General features: G+C 56.6%; 2 protein-coding genes across 4 annotated transcripts in view; one reads left to right on the top strand and one right to left on the bottom strand.

Annotated features, from left to right (window-relative positions):
• The window catches only part of PIP5K1C (phosphatidylinositol-4-phosphate 5-kinase type 1 gamma), a 49296-nt gene extending 41285 nt beyond the window's left edge, over window positions 1-8011 (bottom strand). For all 3 annotated transcript variants that reach the window (XM_062509873.1, XM_062509871.1, XM_062509872.1), the window contains exon 1: window positions 7889-8011. In XM_062509873.1, coding sequence (XP_062365857.1) covers window positions 7889-7988 — 100 coding nt within the window. In that variant the 5' untranslated portion in view covers window positions 7989-8011. The remainder of the gene's footprint in view (window positions 1-7888) is intronic.
• Window positions 8012-12811: 4800 nt separating this feature from the next.
• Window positions 12812-19596, top strand: TJP3 (tight junction protein 3). Its single transcript, XM_062509913.1, has 19 exons — window positions 12812-12874; window positions 12966-13090; window positions 13289-13391; window positions 13569-13986; window positions 14285-14388; window positions 15200-15359; window positions 15446-15533; window positions 15725-15789; window positions 15892-15967; window positions 16108-16264; window positions 16472-16580; window positions 17019-17238; window positions 17530-17726; window positions 17931-18026; window positions 18243-18313; window positions 18414-18725; window positions 18848-19072; window positions 19290-19333; window positions 19452-19596. Exons 1-19 carry the CDS (start codon window positions 12827-12829, stop codon window positions 19549-19551), a joined length of 2718 nt encoding a protein of 905 aa, XP_062365897.1. The 5' UTR covers window positions 12812-12826; the 3' UTR covers window positions 19552-19596.
• Window positions 19597-19751: the final 155 nt, after the last annotated feature.

Below are 19751 nucleotides of genomic sequence, written 5' to 3'. Positions count from 1 at the left end.
AAATCTGGACCTTCATGTACTTGGGGTGACAGAATATGAAGCAGCAACTGAGAAGAGCAAACTCCAAGGGAAGGGAAAGTCTAGCTAGCAATTTAAACAACATCTTGTCAGGCAGCAAATGATCAGGCAAAACTATCTTGACTAATTCTACTCTTGCAGAAGCATAATCTGGTCACCAGAACAGTCTGACACATCGAAGACACCCATTCTGAAGGGCAGCATCCTGATGTGCCCAAAGTTCGGGTCACAGTGAGGACAGACTTACAACACCAGCCCTGCTAAATGACTATGAATTCAGGTCCTTGGCCCCCAAAGCAGCAGAACTCTTCTCCTATGGAAAAAAAAAAACCCACACAACAGCTGGGGAATTACTCTGATTTACTAATTTCAGTGAAAGAGTAGAGACCCGACTGGCTCCCAGCCCAGCACTCCCTTCCTCTGGTGAGCTGCATTTCCTCCAGGAGATGGCTGAGGACAAAGCGCTACCAGATCATCTGGAAAAGAAATTCAGAGGTGTCTGCTACGGTACAGGAACACACACAGCTTGAATGTGAAGAGTCAGCAGTTTGACAGAGCTTTGTCTGAAAAAGCGTTACTGAGTTTAAATCAAGAGTTAACAGCTGCTGTGCCTCAAAAGGCCCTCAGAGCACAAAAACTCATTTTCCAGGAGCCACCAAGACCCATGCAAGAACTCCCACAGGAGACCAGAAGCAGGAAAGCTTTAACACTGGCAGCCAGAGCACATGGCAGAAGCTGAACCAAACCTCATTCCCCTGGCTGGGGGAGGTGAAACATCATGCAGTAAAGCAAAAAGCAGCATTTGAGCTCTGTGGAGTCTGACCAGTGTGGCTGAACTCCCCACCAGCCACGGCGCCAGTGGCACCATCCCAGCAGAGCTGCTGCGTTTTAATGACCACAAACAAGGCAAAGCTGCCCTCATCTTGTAATCCATTAATTCCTCCCAGTTCAGGAGACTGAGCTGTTTCACCCAGAACAAAGACAGGAGCTGCTGCCTGTGCTGTTCCCATGCTCAACTAATCTCCAGGCCCTTTCAGTTATGGATCTGCTGGTCTTGTGACAAACCCCAGGCCATGACCTGGTTCCCTTTCCTGGATCAAGGAGTGCCTTGTGCAACAGGAGCAGCTACAGTTGTGCTCCTGAAATGTGGGCCCTTGCCTTTCAAACACTCCTCATGCAACAAGCAGGTCTTCAAGGATAAAGGCAAACAGCTGGTTTACAACTTCTTTTTTCTCCCAGGAAGTCTTTTTCACCCTCTCTAGCAGTAATTTCTGCAAAGAGAACATGCAGATTCTGCAAAGGAGATGAAGACTGGCCCCCTTGATGTGTCTGCAGAACATTTATACTCCTTGCACTGAACACAAACCACATAGGCAGCAGTTGGACACAGCAAAGTTTGTTTCATGCAGCTCCAGATCCAAAGTCGAGCAGTTATCCAGAGGAACAGCACATAGGTATCTGCCAGAGGTGCAACTGTAAAGAACATGCCAGGTCCATGCTATAAAAGAACACAGCTCTTCTGCACATGTAGATTATTCCAGCCTGCTTCTATGTTACAGTAAATATTAAGAGAACCCTTCACATCACACATTGACTCTCTAGCTGTACACATTTGTATTTTTTTCAATACAATTAGGAAAGAGCAGTAGGCTTGATGCAGCTGAAAGCTTGCAGATTTCAAAGAAAGAGAAGCAAAGGGACTTGGAGCATCCCCCCCAAGAGCTGTGAGATAGAAACATGTCTTACCATGACATGTTTTGTGATGACTAGCTGCATGGGCAGGGCTGGGAACACTGGGACAACCCAGCACACTGGCAGCTTCAGATTTCCTCCCCACCACAACATGTCCTCTGACTCAGCCTGGTAATTCACCACAAGCCAGTGCCAAAACCCACATGTAAACTGGGGAAGCCACAAGAATACACCATGGAAGACCATGACACTTAATTAGGGGTTGACAGCATTTTCTGCTAAGTATGTGGGTGAGGAGACAAAGTAGCAGAAAAGCTGCTCTAATCACTTTTAGCCTTTTAATTACAAAAAATGCCTTCCAGAAAGTCTGGAGGCTAATCCAGCTATTGGCATCACTGAAAAAATAAAACAAACAAGTGCCAGGCTGCAAGGGAACTGAGTATTTCAAAGACCTACCCAAGAAGGAAAAGCCCCAACATCACTGCATGATCACGGGCTTGTGCAGGGCTCTTGGAGAAGCCAGGCTCTTGTCCACAGACTGGGTCTATGAGTTCTCCCTAGAGGAGGTGGAGAGCCTGAGAGAGCCAGCAGCTGCTTTCCCTTTGGCACATGCTCCCCAAGCAGGCAGGTGAGCAATGCTGGGCTCTGCTGAGATTTGTGCTGATAGAAATCAAGACCAAGCCCACTTCACACAGGCCACAAGTTTGGTTTTTTTACATGACCCTCCTCCTCTTTGTGCTTCTGCTTCATTTCAGCATTGAACAGCCTTTGGCTTTCATGCCTGTGCAGTGCCTTGATTTCCCTCTCTGCTGTGCTCACATCACATTCCCATCTGTGAGTGCATTCCCATGGCAGAACCACCAGCAGCAGGGGTCCAGCATGGTGTGTGTCCTCATCCCAGAATTAGGAGAAAGCATAAATGGCTGCACAGGCACCCCCAGCCAGCACCAAACATCCAGACTACGCTTGGCCAGGAATTCTGCTTTGCTAAAGACTTAACAGAACACAACAGTATTTTTGTACTATGAGTTCCTGCACTCACCACGGATTTAGAAGTTGTGAAATACCACAGAGGTGCATCTGCATCTATCTATCTATCTAACAGTAAGTACTTAGAGGGAATCCACACCAAACAACTAGGGCTTAGCACCTAGTTTGCACAATGCTTCTGCTTGGTCCCACAGACATGATCAGACAATCAGCCTATTGTGAATAAAAAATTATGTTGTTGGGCACATTCATGAGGTGACCCAGCTTGTAGGCCTGGGAGATGGGTGAAGGACAGCAACACTGTCACCGGGTTACTAAACAAATCAAAGGGGAGTATCAGAGATCTCGGTTAGAGACTTGGAAAGACCCCACCCCACCTTGGCACCTCCTATACTGCAGCTATTAATGAGTTTCAAGGTCAGTCTGGATGGGGCTTGGAGCACCCTGGTCTAGTGGAAGGCATCCCTGCCCATAGTAGAGGGTTGGAACGAGATGGTCCCTTCCCACTCTAACCATTCCTTCATTCTGTGATTCAAATATTCTGAGCCATTTCACTCCCAACATAACCATCTTGGAGAAAAGGAAGTGCCAAGGCCACTGTGTTAAATCAGAGAGTGTGTCCCAAAACTGGCAGCTTGCTCCAATACCTGCTGCCCCCACTGTCTTCCCTGGGACCCAGGGTAGATCTGTGAGAGTGCACCCATGGGATCAGACCACCTGGGGAAGGCAGGATGTGCTTTGGCTCCCACTTGCCTGCACCCAAGATGCCAGAGGGAGTATCTCCTGCTAGGGACATGGCCAGCAGCTCCTTCCCCATGCTGCGGAAGGGAGCACTGAGCATTCACTTCTACCTAAGCAAAGCCAATCCTCCTTGCACTGGGATTAGCAAATATTTTCCCCTCCCACTCCGCTTCTGACCTTTCCCAGTGCAGTGCAAAAGGTGCAGTGACTTCTGCTTTTTAAGTAACAAGTTAATGACCCCCACATAACACCTACAGCTCCCACATGAACAGATAAACACATCTCATACCAGTAGGTCCCAGCAAGCATATGGTACTGCATCCATGTTGCAGTGAGGAACCTGTCAGGCCTCCAGAGCTTAATTATGGTACAAGGGAATATGCTTAGCAGCCCAAAAGGAGGGCTGGGAATAATTAAACACTGACAAAACTGAAGCAGCAAGTGATGAAAAAGAGCTCTTAAGTCTTTGTAAGGGTATCACACAGCCATGGCAGGACTACTTCTGGAGTAGTAGTTTCAGTGTTAACTGAAAGATGTGTCCATGAAGGAAGGAAGTGCTGGAATTCCCACAGCTACTTTTCAGGCTATAACCACCTTATATGGGAAAACCATATTTATTAAGACTGTGCATCTGGCAAGAGCCCATAATGTCAATGAATCACTTCAATAATAGTTCCCAAATTATACACTGTTCATACTGAATCCACTTAGGTCATCCACTAAGGAGCTTGTCCAGAGAGGTCCATGTGCCTCCCAAGTGGGACGAGTCAGTGACAGCTCTGCCAGCCTCAGCCCAAGCAGTGGTGGAATGGGCTGTTATACACAGGTCAATGCCAAATGCTGGTTAATAAAAATGAGAATAATCATTCCCCACCCTGTGTGTTCTCAGGGACTCGTTCCCGTCCTGACACCGATATAGGTGGGCTCAGCATCCTGTGGGCAGTGCCACACCTGCCTGCTATACACACTGCCCTTCCCAGGTCCCATCATCCCAGCTTCCCTGCCTGCTTCCAGCCAATTCATATCTTAAAGAACAAATAATTTTCCAGAGCAGCCTGAATTCTAATTTCATTGCCTTCCTCCTTCCCTGCAGCTGAGCTGTGACTTATTGACTGTGAAGTAACTGCAGGGTCTTTAAGAGTTCAAGGCGTGGGGTGTTTTTCTGCCTGTTCCTGCCTGGCTGACTCCCTCTGTAATCATCCTCACCAGTACCATTTCACGCCACAGAGGCATGTGACATCCAACGAAGCTGTGAACCATAATCATGCTGGGGATGATGTTTACATTTGATTTTTCCTCAAGCTGATAAGCTCGCTTCAATTTCCCCTCTCCATCGAGTTGGTATGAATTGAACTGCTTATGCCCCACAGGGTGGAATTCTTCTCTTATCTCTAATCTGCTCAGTGAAAAAATTGCTTCCAGCAACCCTTCAAAAGTCACTTCAAAGTTATCACTGCTAAGAGGGAAGAGCTGCAATACTGTTCCTGGGCTGTCGCAATCAACAGTCTCCCAGTGTTTTTGCAGACAGCCACACAGGTGCCACCAGCACACAGCACACCTGGCTGGGATCTTAATTTCGTTCCTTCAGGCAGAGGTACAGGAAGACAGTTGTCCAACATGGGTGTAATTCCTTGTTAAATCATATCGGCTCCCTAAAGCATCAGAATCCAACCTTGAAGTACGTATTGGAGGTTTCTGCTCCCGCTCTGGACCATAAGTGATGGGCAGACTGCAATCTGTGTAATAGGAGACCTGACTAATGGAAATAAATCCAATGTCAACTCTACTTCCCTATCAGACAGATAACTCCCACTTTAGAAAGGAGATGGGGGAGGCCAGTTCTGCTGTCCAACACTTGGACAGTGCCAGTTCTTCTGTAGTAACAGCTCTCCAATAACTCAACCACCCTTGAATAAAAGGTTTCCAGACCCTGTGTCTCCAGACTGCACCTGGCTAGAGGAATGGTGATGCACCATTTGCTTACCTAACCATCCCTGGGATCAGGGTACCCCAGCCTAAACAAGCTCAGCACTCACCCATCACCCCTCTGCTCCTGTCCACAGCTCACCAGAACCCTGGAACAGCCCCTTATACTCCCTGCAGTCCCACCCCAGGGCGCGAAGGTAAAGATACAGGGAGAAGGCACAGCGAGCATTTGCTCCCATTAGATTTTGAAACTCCCTTTCAAACAGTTGATCACAAAACTTTTAAAAACATCAAAGCCAACGTCTCAGGAAGGGACGAATTGGGCCTGCGTGTTCATGAATGAGCCCTGCTGCTAGCAATAAGCAAGTCTGTCTCACACAAACCATGAGATTTCCAAAAGTTCCCTTTAGAACACTCTGTACCTTAAGTCAATCTACTGCCAAGGCCCTCCCAACTTCCAGCCCTTCTCTATGCAGTTTTACTCCTGTACCGAACTAACTGGTAATTTTTATATAATTACTGAGGACTTGAGGAGGGTCTGTGCTGGTCTGACCCACAGTCTGGCTTAACCCTGCCATGTTGTTCACGCAGAGCACAGCACCCAGATGCCTCCTCTCTAGCCATGAGCCAGCCAGTGGGTTTCAGCCACACAGGTGATCCTTCATCAACAGCACGTGCAGAGCAATGAGCACATGGGAAGCAAGGCAAAGCACCCATGTAGGCGGGTCATGGGCACTTCAACACCTCCACAAAGCAGCAAAGGCACCAGTGTTATGGAGATTTGTCACCCAGTTCAGACCACAGAACACAGTGACCAACCCCAGACCTGCAGTACAGCCTACCCTGTGTGGGTGCAGCCATGCCATGCCACAGCCCATCAAAGGCCTCCCCCAGGGTTTACTCTTCTCCAGCAAAACTCACTTGCTGTTGTGCACATTGTTCCCAGCTCCCAGGAGCTCCAGCTGCAAGAGCAGCTGAGGCCAAGTGACACAATTTGGACACTACCCAAGTGAGGAGTAAGCAACTTGACTTGAGAAATTAAAGCATCAGTGAGATTACTGGCTCTGTTTCATAATTTTTTACTATCAGCATAAGGTAATACAGCCTACAGGTTCATAAATTCAGATTTACTTGCTCATGGAAAAGTACACATTCCCTGCTTAAACCCTTCTTGAGCAACAGTCTTCATAAATACTTTGCCTAGTTTGGAGCAACAACCCTCCATCCTCCCCAAAAACCAGATACGTGACAGAGAAATCAGAACGATAAATGACATTTTAATTGTTCTTTGGTGTCCCTCCCCGTGGCACAAGGGTGGAACAAGTTGAGCTTTAAGGTCCCTTCCAGACCAAACAGTTCCCTGACTCTGATCAGTAAGAGGTTCTCTCTCCTTCCTTGGCATCACCCCTGCCCGTGCTGGGAGAACACTCCCAAAAAGATCCAAGGGTGTGTGGGAGCACAGCAAGCAGCCTTGGGAAGGCAGGCTGCAGGCTGCCAGCCCCTGCATTTCTTTGCAGCACTGAGCAACTGCAGCAGGAGAGGTGGGGATGGCTTCCCTCAGCCTAAACCCCGGCACCTTACCCAAAGTTACATGCGACACCCACACCCCCAGCACAGCAGATGACATCTGCGAAACGAGCACAGCTTCCACTGTAATTAGCTGGTTCTCAGGAGATCTAATGATGCTCATTTAAAGGCCTGGCTACACGGAGATCGCTATTATCACACAGCCAAACCATCTGAGCATCCTGGACTCCGGCAGGCCAGCAGCAGTGGGGCCAAACATCATGAGCACGTCTAGGCCAACAATCCTGAGGATGTTAATGAACTAGAAATAATTAGGCAGCAGCGGAGGTGGGGACAGGTGCACAGGCACAGCCCCATGGATCCATCCTGCCACTCAGGAACCCAAACCTTCTCCTAATGCCGCTGCTGGGCTCGGGCTCGCTCTGGGCCTTGACAAACGGGACCCCTCCGGCGGGAGGGAACCCGGCCGGCGGCAAAGGCCCCCGCCCCCGCTGCCAGGGTCTGCCCGGTCCCCCGAGCAACTCCTCCACCCCGACCCTGTGATCCCCAGGGAACGAGCCCCGAGAAGGGATGGGCACGACAGCTCCATCACGGGGACGGTTCCGGGGTGGGAAGGAGTGCCGGAGATAGGCGGCCTGTAGACGGCACGGTGGTCTGGGGGTCGCCGCTGCCCCTCGCAGCTCCGAGATTCTCGAGGGGAGAGTGCCATCCCGGTGTCCCCCCGGTGTCCCAGGATCCCGTGCCAGGGGCGGAACCATCCCGGGTCTGGGGGAGAAGGGAAGCAGCAGTTGGACGGGACCACGCGGTGTCTGGGGGGGGCGCACTCCGGGGAGAGGGGGCGCTGGACCGAACCACTCCGAGCGCCCCGCGGGGGGACCCGGCCCGGATTACGGCTGGGCTGAACCACTGGGAGCCGGCGGGACACGGAGACACGCCGGGGCCCGGCCGGGTAGGGGACAGCCAGGGGCGGTCCCCGGTGCTCGCGGCGCGTTACCTCCTGACGCGTCCGGTCCCCCTACGCCGGCCTCCGGAGTGATAGCACCGGCACCCGCCGCGGCCGAGCCCTCCGCCTCCTCAGGCACCTCCAGCTCCATGGCGGCCGCGGGCAGGCGCAGCCCCGGGGCAAGACAGGCCCCGGACAGGCCAGCGCCCGCCGCCGCGCTCCTCCCGGGTACCGGCCGCAGCGCGGGGGACCCTGGGAGCGCCGCGGACCATAGAACGCGGGTGGCGCCGCGGCCAGACACGCCCCGAACAGTGCCGGAAGCACAATGGGCCTTTTCCGCCGGAGTTAATTGCGATGCGGTGGAGCGTTGTCGCGATAACCGGCGGGCTATGGGATTCGACGGGGGGGGGCGGAGGGATAAGAGAGGCCGCAGCAACTCCCGTCGGTCCCTCACGGTGCGGCGTCCGCGACACCTCCAGTGGAGGGGGAAACACCACAGGGTCGGGGGGCGGGGCCTACGGTCACCATGGCACTGGGGCGGGACTCCACTGGGGGCGGGGAGTCTGCCGGTCGTCATGACAGCGGGGGCGTGGCCTGTAGGTGCCCATGACAGCGGGGCGTGGCTCAGGTGGAAGGGCGGGGCTCCGGTGGGGCGTGACCAGCCCTGCGCGGCATAGCCCGCGGCCCCCGTCCCATCGCTGCTCGGTACCCGCCGCGCTGCCCCCGCTGGGCCGGGGCCCTCTGGGAACCTTCCCAGTCCCGGGCGCCGCCTATCCGCCCCCCCCTTTCCCGTCTCCGAGAGCTCCCGGTAGCCGCACAATCCGCCAGGCTGGACTGGGCCTGTCGTCCACCGGGACCCGGACACGCTCCCTTCCCCCTGCTCGGCCCCGGCGCCGTTCAGCGCCTCCGGTTCCCAGCACGGGCCGGGGCCCAGGCCCAGCTCCTCCCGGCCCCGCGGCACCATCTAGTGGCGCCGCCCGGCCAGAGTCAGCCTCGGGGCGCGGGTCAGCCCGGGCCGGCCCCGCCGGTTCTCGGAGCCCCGGGGCCACGCGTGTCCCTGATGGGTAGCCGGGGCTGGGAGGCAACGCTGGAGCCACCGGCACTAATGAGGCTGCTCGGCGGCGCCGGCCCCCGCCAGAGGGGCTCCCGGCTGTGGCTGGTCCTGGGGAGCGGCGGGAGCCGCTCCAGGCTCCCCGCGTGGCTCGGCCGGGAGCAGCCGGTGCCAAGGAGGGAGCGGAGGGGCAGGCGGCGGCATGGTCCCGTCTCCGGGATGGCGGCTGCGGGCCGGGGGCTTCCGCAGAAACTGGTCCCCCCACGCCGCCGCGGCGCTGGGCTGGGAGCGGTACCGGCCCAGGCGGGAGGTGCAGACCCGCGGCGTGGACCTGATCGCTGTTACCGCCGGAAAGCGGCCCCGCGGGACGAGAGATGACGGGGGCCTGGTCCTCAGGTGCGGACAGGGGCAAGGGAAGGGGAGGAGAGGGGGCAGCAGCCATCACCAGCTTCCCCCACACCTCCCAGGACAGGGATCCACAGGGTGGCCTCCGTGTCTGTCCCCTCTTGGGGCAGTGGGTAACGCTGGGAGGGTTTGAGAGGCTGAGGCAGAGTCCCATCGCTTCCCTGGACAGGGCAAGGATTGGAGGGAAAAACCCCTGTCTACAGGCACCGCTACCACCAGCATCCTGTGAGTCTGTCCTGGTGCAGCGCTGGGAGGGCGATGAGTGCGTGTGGAGGACATCCTCCATCATCCTCCATCCTCCATCCATGTGGAGGACACCAGAGACAGCCCTCCGGGAGATCTGCTGTGCCCGGCAGCGCCCCGGAATCCCCTTCCTGTTCCTTCCCCTCTGCAGGCAGAGTCTGGGCCACAAAGGGTTACGCAAGGCACTCTGGAGTGACACCACTGCCACCAGCCCGGGAGCTCAGCTCCTTCCTGGTCGGATCCCAGGCTCGGTGAGTGCCTAGTTCTGTCCCCCGGGATCTGTCGTTTGTGCTTTCTGGCTTTCAGTCGTGCTTTCAGCTGGGGAACCGGCCGTGCTTTGTACCTCTCTGGGCGGCTCCAGGACCTAGTGACCCTTCTGGAGCTCTGTCCCATAGCAGGGATATACCCCGGAGGACCAGAGCTCCACGCCCCAGGGCTGGAGGACGTGCCTCTCTGCTGCTGATTTACGCTCGGTCCGGAGCAGCCCTTCCAGATACCTTTTCCCAGAGCAGGGGGTCGGGATCTGCTCATCACTCTTGTGTGGGGGTGGGGTTGGGATAGAGCAGCCTCTGGGGGTATCCGAGACTTCAGTGCTGCATGGCCAAGACAAGAAAAGGGACAAGTGGTTTTGCAGCACTGGCTGAGAACAGGGCCCTCGCTGATCCCAGGAAGGCTTTGAGGTTCTCAGGATGGGGGGGGGGGAGGGAGGTTGGGAAGCATTATGGGTGGTGGGGTTGGCTGTGTGCACGGCTGGAGTGGACAGTGTGTGTCACTTTCTGATAAATGGCCCCCCGTTGCTGTCCCCACGACGGGCATTTTTGGTGGTGTCACCTGGGGCCAGGCACAGCCCCAAACTGGGGACCTGGCCGTGGGATGAAGCTGTCCCAGCACCGCTTGGCTTTGTTTGGCTTCAAAACCCGTGGGAGCTGCTGCCACTGTACATGTGTGGGGCAGCATGGGGCAACGTGGGGCTCCCAGTGCTGCCGGTGCCCAGTGCTGGGTGTGTCAGGCTGGGTCTTGGTCAGCTCTGCCCAGATACTGCCTCTCCCTGCGGGGCCATTCCAGGTGCGGGCTGGTTTCTGTTGGAAACCGGCTGAGCCGGCTCCTCCTGCTGCTAGCCTCGGCCTTTGGCTGGTGCAGGCCCTACGCCAGATCTTGGGGGGAGACTGGGGACAGGGACAGGGCTTGGTGGCACCGTGGACACACTGCCCGTGCCACTGGAGCTGCTGCCATCCCCATGCTGCCCTAACCACTGCCTGGGAGAGCAATGGGCAGCAGTGGAACGCAAGTTTGTGGCACCACGGTGGTGGGACAATAGTGGGAGCCAGCTGGGGACAGTCAGGGGCTGTGTTGGGTGGCATCAGGGGTGGCTCTGGCACACCAGATGTTACTGCCCTACGGAGAGGGATGATCTGGCTGCTCCAAGTTGGTGTCTCTTGGATCTATAGCTCACACTATGTCATCTGCAGGTGCCCAGGGAGCACAAGCAACACTGGTGACACAGCTGAAGCCGCCCCAATGCCACACTGGGAGTTCCTGTTTATTATCAGCTTTCCCAGGCCCAGGACAGTGGGTGCTGCCATACTGGGGTCCTGCCCAGCCCCAGCTACCCCCTGGTCCCACGTGTCCCTGGGTGGCCGGAAGGCACTTGGGCTGGTTTCAGCAGCCGGTGACGCATAGGGGACTCTGCCCTCCGCACCGTGGCAGCAGCCTGCTTGTTGGGTGAATGATTACCCCAGGCCTCCCCCCAACCCTCCCCAGGGCTGCAGTGAGTTGGGTCTCCTTTCAGGGGCTCAGGCTGGTCTCATTTTGGGGGCTCAGCCAGCTGCCTTAGCACTGCTCCAGCCAGAGCTGCTTACGGGATGTCCTTGTGCCAAGGCTGAGCTGCCTCTCTTGCACATGGCTGGCTGCCCACTGCCAGATCCCTGATGTGGCATCACCCCAGCATTGCCCACAAGGTGTCTCTGTGTCCCACCAAAGCTGCCCCGTGGCCAATTCCCAAAGGGCTTGTGGAGGTTTTGAGCTCCCTGTGGCACTAATGTGGGCATCCTTGGCTGGGCTTGGAGGTGGCTGAGCTGCACTGGGGGGCTGTTAGGAATGAGCACAGCCCTGGCACAGCCACTCCAGAGCCCTCGGACACCACAGCCATGTGGTGCCATGGGAACTGGGGGTGTTCAGTTTGGAGAAGGGTGCTCAGGGGACCTCACTGCTCTCTACAACTCCCAAAAGGAGATTGTAGCCAGAGTAGGGATCAACCTCTTCTGCCAAGTGTCAGGACCAGAGGAAATAGCCTCAAGTTGCACCAATGGAGGTTCAGATTAGATACTAGATTTTTTTTTTTCACTGAAAGAGTGGTCAGGCAATGGAATAAGTTGCCCAGGTAGGTGCTAGAGTCATCATCCATAGAAGCGTTCAAGAGGGATCTGGATGTGGCAGTTGGGGAGACATGATTTATGTGTTATTATGGTGGTATGGGAGACACAGTTGGATTCGATGATCTTGAAGGCCTCTTCCTGCCTTGATGATTCTGTGAGGCCCTGATCAAAGTGGTCTGTCCCACCCCATGGGAACTGGTAGGAGCCTCTGCTCCTGCTGTCTCCCACCATCATGGGAACCCATGTCTCTCTGGGTTCATGCTGACATTCCCTCCAGGGAGCCAGGAGTCGAGGAGTTGAGATCCCTGGGTCCATCCCAGGAGTTTCAGCCTCAAAGTGACATTATTCTGTCAGTCAGGCTTGTCTGCCTTAGGTGGAAAACACTGGATTTGGGGAAAACCCAGGGAAACCAAGTGGTGAAACTGGGGCATTGGTGCTACCAAACCAGCTGGCAGAGCTGCTGGAGCCCAGAGTGGGTGGATAGACACTGAAACATCCAGACCAGCACCCCAAGACCTGCTGGCTTCAGGGAGACAGAGCAGAGTCAGACCACAAGGATGGCATGGTCCCAGACATGGAGATGACTCCTGTCCTTGTCCTGCATAAAAACTCCTCTTCTATGGACACATGTCTGAGGGAATGGACCCCCATGATGTGATTTCATGGTGCATAGAGGCAGCTTTGGGTTCGGAGCCATGCAGGATTAGCTGGGGTGTGTGACATAGCTGCCTCTGTCCCCTGCAGCCTCACAGTCCCTGGTGCTCATGGCTGTTTTGCTACTGTTCTTTGTTGCAGCCTGATGTTGGATTGAGGAAGGGGCCAGCAGTTGCAAAGAGGAGCCAGAGCCAGTTAAAGCCCCCTGGCCGTCCGGCTGCCACTGTCACTCTCCCCAGCTTGTGCTGGTGGGTGCCCACCATGGAGGAAATGGTGATCTGGGAGCAGCACACAGTGACACTAAGCAGGGTGAGTGTCACCTGGGGTGGCCCCACTGTGAGAGGGCATGGGGTCTGTGGGGTCAACTCTGACTGAGCCCCCTTCTTCCCTTGCCCACTAGGATCCTTATCGGGGCTTTGGATTTGCTGTCTCTGGAGGCCGTGACCGTCCCAACAGGACAACTGGAGACACAGCAGTGTTTGTTTCAGATGTGGTGCCTGGGGGACCAGCAATGGGTCAGCTCCAGTGAGTGCATGGGGACATGGGGCTATAGGGGGTGCTCGCTGCCAGCAAGGGTGGGGAGGGTGGAGAATCGCTCCTGCTGTTGTGCTGTTGCCCTGCCTGGCTGGAATGGGATCCCTTGGGGTACACTCACCACCCCACTAGTTCCCTGGGCTGGAAATTGTGCCTCGGATAGAGTCACAGCTGCATTTTTCCTCCCAGGAGGAAGGATCACATTGTGATGGTGAATGGCCTTTCCATGGAGAATGTCCCATCATCTGTCGCCATCCAGACACTTAAAACCTGTGGCAAGATCGCCAACATTGTGAGTGTGCTCTGTGGTGGGATGGGGGCTGGCGTCATGCTCACGCTGTGCCTGTCCCCGTCCCAGATCCCCTGTCCACACATGCCCAGAATTTGGGGCAAGGGAATTGCTGCAGGGACATCTCCTGGCAGAGGCAGATGTATCCACCATCCTCTCCTGCTCACTTTGCACCTGCAGACGCTGAAAAGACCGAAGAAGATTCACCTTCCTGTGAGCAAGAGCAGCCCTGGGTCCCCTGCTGTGCACTACGACTCAGATGAGGACTACAGGCTGCACCGCTCCCGGGATGACCTGGATCATAGCCAGGGCTATGATGGGGACTCATCCAGTGAGAGGAGCTCTGGTCACCACCATGATGACCGTCGCCACCACAAGCCAGTGTCACGGAGCCAGAGGCGAAGCCAGGACAGCAGCCACTGGATGCAGAGTAGCTCGGATAGGAGAGGCCACGGCCGACATGGCTCTGCCAATGCCTTTGGCAAGGACGGGGACACCAATGGGCTGGCCCTGGTGTCAGGTTTCAAGCGGCTGCCACGCCAGGATGTGCCAATGAAGCCCATCACGTCAGTCTTGGTGAAGCAGAAACAGAATGAAGGTGAGGCCCTCCTGTTCCTGCTGTCCCTGGGTCTCATTGCCTGATTTTTGACCATGCTTTTCCCCAGGGAGGAGACGATAGCTGGGTGGGTGCCAGGGCCTGGCTGCAACAAAGGGACAGCGCATGTCATGCTGGGTGCACTAAACCTCCTGCCCTCAGCTGGGGGCTACAGAGCTCAGCTTTGGGGCTTGCCAGTACCCCAAGGGGAGCTGGGGCTTGTGGCATAGATTCCGAGGGGCGACCTTGAGGGGGTCTTGCATCTGCCTGACTGCTACCATCAAGGCTCTCTTTGGTGCAGAGTATGGCCTGAAGCTGGGGAGTCAGCTCTTCATCAAGCACATAGTGGAGAGTGGGCTGGCGGCCAAGGGCAACTCCTTGCAGGAGGGAGACCTCATCCTGAAGGTAGGGGGTCCTCCGGGTGCATGGCGCTCACTGTGGGTCTCATCTGCCGCTCTTTGGAGGGCTCGTCCCTGGCTGGTGTGTGTCACTGCAGCCATGGCCATGCTGGAGGCAGTTCTGTCTGTGCCCACTCCCTGCCCCAGCCCCACTGGCTGTCCCACGGACCCTGCAGGGGCTCTCAGGGCCCAGCTCCCTGCTGCCAAGGCTGTGTGTCTGTGTCCCCACTTCATGACAGTCACAGGTGTTTGTCAGATAAAGTGATGCTTTAAGTATTTGGTGGGGAGGAAATAGAAGGGAGGGAGACCCTTTGCACACCTGGTCCAGGCAGACTTGTGGCTGCTGGGAACTGATGCCAGAGTGACTCTGGGGTAAACAGTAGGGATTACATCCCACAGTCTTTTGGGAAAAGCAGCTACCACTCAGGGAGATCCCAGCCCCAGAGTCTGCTTGGGGTCTGACTCCCTGCACCAGGCCAGGGCATGGAAGGGCAGTGCTAGGCCCAGGGCAAAGGAAAACTGAGCTTCAGGTGTCAGAGGGGTCTGTGCAATCCTGCCTCGGGGCAGAGCCCCAGGCAGGTGAAAGTGGGTGTTAATGAACCATGCTAATGTTTCCTCTGTACGGAATGAGGTCACACTGGCAAACAGCCAGGAACAGGGACACAGAATAGGTGAAGCTGCAGGAACTGAAGCTGGGCTGGAGGGGCTGGGAAGGGATCAGGAAGATGGCAGTCAGAGCATCCTATATCAGTGGGGTGTTCCTGGGGGTGACTTTCCCAGGATCAGGTGCCCTAAGGCCTCCCACTCTACCCCTCCAGATCAATGGGGTAGCCAGCCAGGACATGTCCTTGGCTGAAACCCAGCAGCTCATTGAGCAGACAGAGGGGGTCCTGACCCTGCTCATCCTCCGTGACCACCGGCAGTTCCTAGTCAACATCCCTGACATTGACAGCCAGAGTGACAGCTCCCGGATGGACGGTGAGAGACACAGTGGCAGAGCGAGGGTCAGAAACAGCAGAGGGGCTTGCATTGCCACTGATGCATCTCCCCTCCTGTGGCTGCAGATATCTCAGACATCGACTCTGAGCTGTCCCATCCAGCATCTCCAGAGGCCTCCCCACGACCTCCAGCTGCTGCCAGGACAAATTCACTGTAAGGCCCACACTGTCCCCATGAGCCCCTCTGTGCCCTGGCAGATCCTGTTGTGTTCTCCACCTGTCTGGTGGATGCTGGTTCTCCATTCCTAAGCCAATAACCCTGGAGGTGCTACTGCTATTCCCAGCTTGCTCTTCTGTCTCCACTGCCCATGTGCCCTGCCTAAATCCTGCCCGACCTTGTTCCAGGGAGAGGAGAAGATTGAACAGGGAGCCTGCCGCCGAGGTGACTGTAGCTGATGCTCATGGCCCAGGTGAGTAGAGCACTGAAGGAGCTCCAGGCACCTGTGCATCTCCACTGCCCAAACCCCTGGCAGAGCCTGGACCTGCTCCTGGACCAGCTCTCCTTCCTGCAGACCTTCTGGAAGCCATGGAGTGGGATGGCCACAGCCCCCACACCAGCCCCACTGCCCAAGCTGCCCACAAGGACAGGTATGTCTACAAGAGGCAGGGGGGGAATGGCTGGGGGACATGGAGAGCTGCCGTGTCACAGGGTTGGGGTGACAAGGTCAGCGCCTCCCTGTCCTGTCCTTGCATGTCCCCACTGGGCTGACTGTACTTCCCTGTGGCAGGTACAGCACCAACTCCAGGGTCGTACGGTTTGTGAAGGTGAAGAGTGTGGGGCTGCGGCTGACGGGTGGGAACGATGTGGGCATCTTTGTGTCGAGTGTGCAGGAGGGGAGCCTAGCTGACAGCCAGGGCGTTCGGGAAGGTGACCAGATCCTGCAGGTATCAGAGGCTGAAAATGCTTCATATGCTGCTGCACCTGGATTTGACCCAGCCCTTTTGGGTCCAATATCTCCCCAGGGTATCACCTCCAGGGTGACAGTTCCCTCTCCTGCTCTGCCCTGGGCACTGCTGTCCCTGGGTCCCCTGCTGGTGCCCATGCCCTCTGTCCTGCTGGCAGGACCATGTCCAAGTGCTTTTCTGTGGCAGGTGAATGACACCAGTTTCCAGAACCTGACCCGTGAGGAGGCTGTGGGATATCTCATGGCCCTGCCCCCAGGCGAGGAGGTCACGCTGTGGATCCAGAGCAAGCAGGACAGTGAGTGGTGACCAGGCTCATCCTGGGCTTGTGCCTCTCCATCCTCTGTCTCTTCTGGGCAAGCATCAGACTTACTGGATTTGCCATGGCCCTTCCTGTCCCTGCAGGGTGGTCTTTCTTCCCCCTTCCTCCTCCTTCAGAGAGCTGATGGGAGGGGACCAGACCATCCCAGCCTTGTTTGTGCCTTGGCTCCCTAGAGCACAGGGGCTTTCTGGCACCATGGCTCAGCCTGGAGAGGCCAGTATGTGCTGGGGAGTCAGATCCTACTGTCCCCAGCACGCCTGAGAATGCCATGGGAGGAAAGGGTGTCCCCAATACCCTCCTTAGCAGCAAGGGCTATTGTGGAGCCTCCCAGCCAGCCTAGTGCCTTCCCAAATCTCTCCAGCATCTTCTTCCACCACCTCCTCCCCTGATGGTACCTCTTGCTCTGGGCTTCAGTTTACAGGAAGATGATCTCGTCCAATGTGGGTGACTCGTTCTACATCCGGACACACTTTGACTTTGAGAAGGATACACCATCAGGGCTCAGCTTTGTCCGTGGGGACGTGTTCCATGTGCTGGACACCATGTACCGGGGCAGGATGGGGAGCTGGCTGGCTGTGCGCATGGGCAGGGACCTGCAGGAGCAGGAAAAGGGAATCATCCCCAACCAGAGCAGGTAGGGATGGAGCCAGGAAACAGCTCCTAGACAAGCAGAGACAGAGAAGGCTCCCAAGTCACCTGGGGACATGGATGGGCTCAGTGAGAGGCAGTGCAAGGGCTGGTGGGACAGTGGTGGGAAGTGTGAGCTGGTGAAATCCCTTCTCAGGGTGGTGGGACAAGTTAGCTTGACCAAAGTCCCAGAAAGAGAAGTCTACTCCTGCTGGCTGTGCAACTGAGCAGGGGTGCCAGATTCTGACCTGCTCTTCAAACCCAGAGGCTGCAGGTTCTGAGCCCTCTCCTCTCCCAGGGCCGAGCAGATTGCCAGCTTGGAGTCGGTGCTGAAAGCCACGTCTGGTGCCAATCCTTCTGGGGCAAGGGCTGAGTTTTGGAAGCTGCGGGGCTTGCGGGGAGCCAAGAAGATGCTGCGGAAGAGCAGGGAGGACTTGTCTGCCCTCACAAAGCAGGGGCGCTACCCACCATATGAGAGGGTGGTCCTCAAGGAAGGTGGGCACCAGGACAGCCTGAGCCACCTTGGGGATATTGGTCCTGGGGCTGCCCTGCTGTGGATGCTGATGGGCCTCCTCTCCTGGGGGGAGAAGGGCAATTTGCAGGCCTGTGGGCACCATAAGGAGCAGGGCTGGGTGCTTGGGTGCTCCGGGAGCTCTGCCTTTGCCCTCAGTCACCCTGAGCACCTCTGTCCTGCCACAGCCAGCTTCAAGCGGCCGGTGGTGATCCTGGGCCCCATCGCAGACATCGCTGTGCAGAAGCTGAGCAGGGAGCTGCCCGAGCTATTTGAAATTGCCCGTAAGTGCCCCCACACTGAGGAGAAAATTATATCCAGCAGACAGACAGTGTGAGAGTTCTTTACCTTTGGCTCCCTCCCTATGACACCTCAACACCTTCCTGGGCTTATTCGCTCTCTCCCCTGAGGGACACATCCCTGGGACTGGGCATGGCCATGCCCAGTCTGGGGCTGTTGGAGGTGCAGCCCCTCTCACGCCCCATCTCTGCGTTCTGCAGCGAGCGTGCCCCGAGACGGGGCATCGTCCAAGGTCATCAAGCTGGACTCAGTGCGGCAGATTGCAGAAAAGGTGAGACCTTTCCCATGTCCTTGGAGCCAGCTGGGGCCTGTGGAAAGCCCATGGCCCCCATCCCTGCTCCAGCAGGGCTGATGACTGTGCTCTGCCCCAGAACAAGCACGCCTTGCTGGACATCACGCCCTCGGCTGTGGAGCGCCTCAATTACGTGCAGTACTATCCAGTGGTGGTGTTCTGCGAGCCTGAGAGCCGGCAGGGCATCAAGGCCATGCGGCAGTGGCTGGCACCTGACTCCAGGAAGAGTTCCCGGCGCCTCTATGCCCAGGCCAACAAGATGAAGAAGTATTGCAGCCACCTCTTCACAGCCACCATCAGCCTCAGTGGCAGTGGCAATGCCTGGTACGAGCAGATCCAGGATATCATAAGGACACAGCAAAGCCAGCCTGTCTGGACAACAGCAGAGCAGGTACGGGGCACAGGCTTTCTGTGGCAAGGCTTGGCCACCTGGGGCTGCATCCAGGCAGGTGATGGGGCTGCATCTGGCCCCCGATGGCTGGGTCCCATGTCCCCATCATCCCCACCCCTCAGGCAGATGTAGCACCCGAGGACAGTCTGGAACTGCTGAACCCACCGAGCACAGTGGCCTCAGGCTACCTGACATGTGACAGCCATGCCAACAGCGACTACGACGACACAGATGGAGAGGTGGGCGCCTTCACTGATGGTGAGGCAGAGGATGCCTGTGACCAGCCCGGGCTTGCCCGCTCCTCTGAGCCAGCACAGCTGGCCCCAAGCCACAGCCAGAGTGAACAGGTGGGTTGTCCCAGACTGGTACAAGAGCCTGGTGGGGCAGAAGAGGGTGGGATAATGCCTGGCTCAGGAGTGTAATTCACATCCTCATGGCACAGGCAGGGTGTCACCTCTGGCTGCTGTTGGTCCAGCTGTCTCTCTGTGCCCAGCTCTGGGTGTCCGGGGGCAAATACCCCAGGCTGGGGCATAGCCCCTGACACCTCGACCTCTTCTTCCCCAGGTGCCTGAACAGTCACAGCAGGGCAGGCACTATGACAGCATCAGGTACCCTGATGGATCCCACCCATCCAGGGTGGGGATGGCAGCCCCACAGGGCAGGGGACAGTCCCAGAAGGGCACTGTCCCTGTCATGCAGAGCCCTCACCACCCTTCTGTCCCTCAGGGAATACGAGCACGAGGCAGTGAGGAGGAGGTTCACACGGGCCAGGGATGACTCAGACCAGGATGAAGACTACGAGTGGGGCCCAGCCACAGATGTGTAGTGGCACTGCTGTCTTGTCCTTCACACAACCCTGCACAACTGGGTGCAGGTGACAGCTCAGGCAGTGCCCCTGTGGCCAGGCTGGGCTGGGCCTAATCCTGCTATACCCTGCATCACCAAGTGCCTGCATTAACATGTGCCTCCTTCCCTTTTGGCCACAGCCACTGGTACTGGAATAAAAGGGATGTTTGGATCAGGATG

Source organism: Cinclus cinclus, chromosome 28 (assembly GCF_963662255.1).
Source record: "Cinclus cinclus chromosome 28, bCinCin1.1, whole genome shotgun sequence".
NCBI lineage: Eukaryota > Metazoa > Chordata > Aves > Passeriformes > Cinclidae > Cinclus > Cinclus cinclus.
The sequence above is the reverse complement of the archived record's forward strand: the minus strand, read 5'-3'. Positions and strand labels throughout refer to the sequence as shown.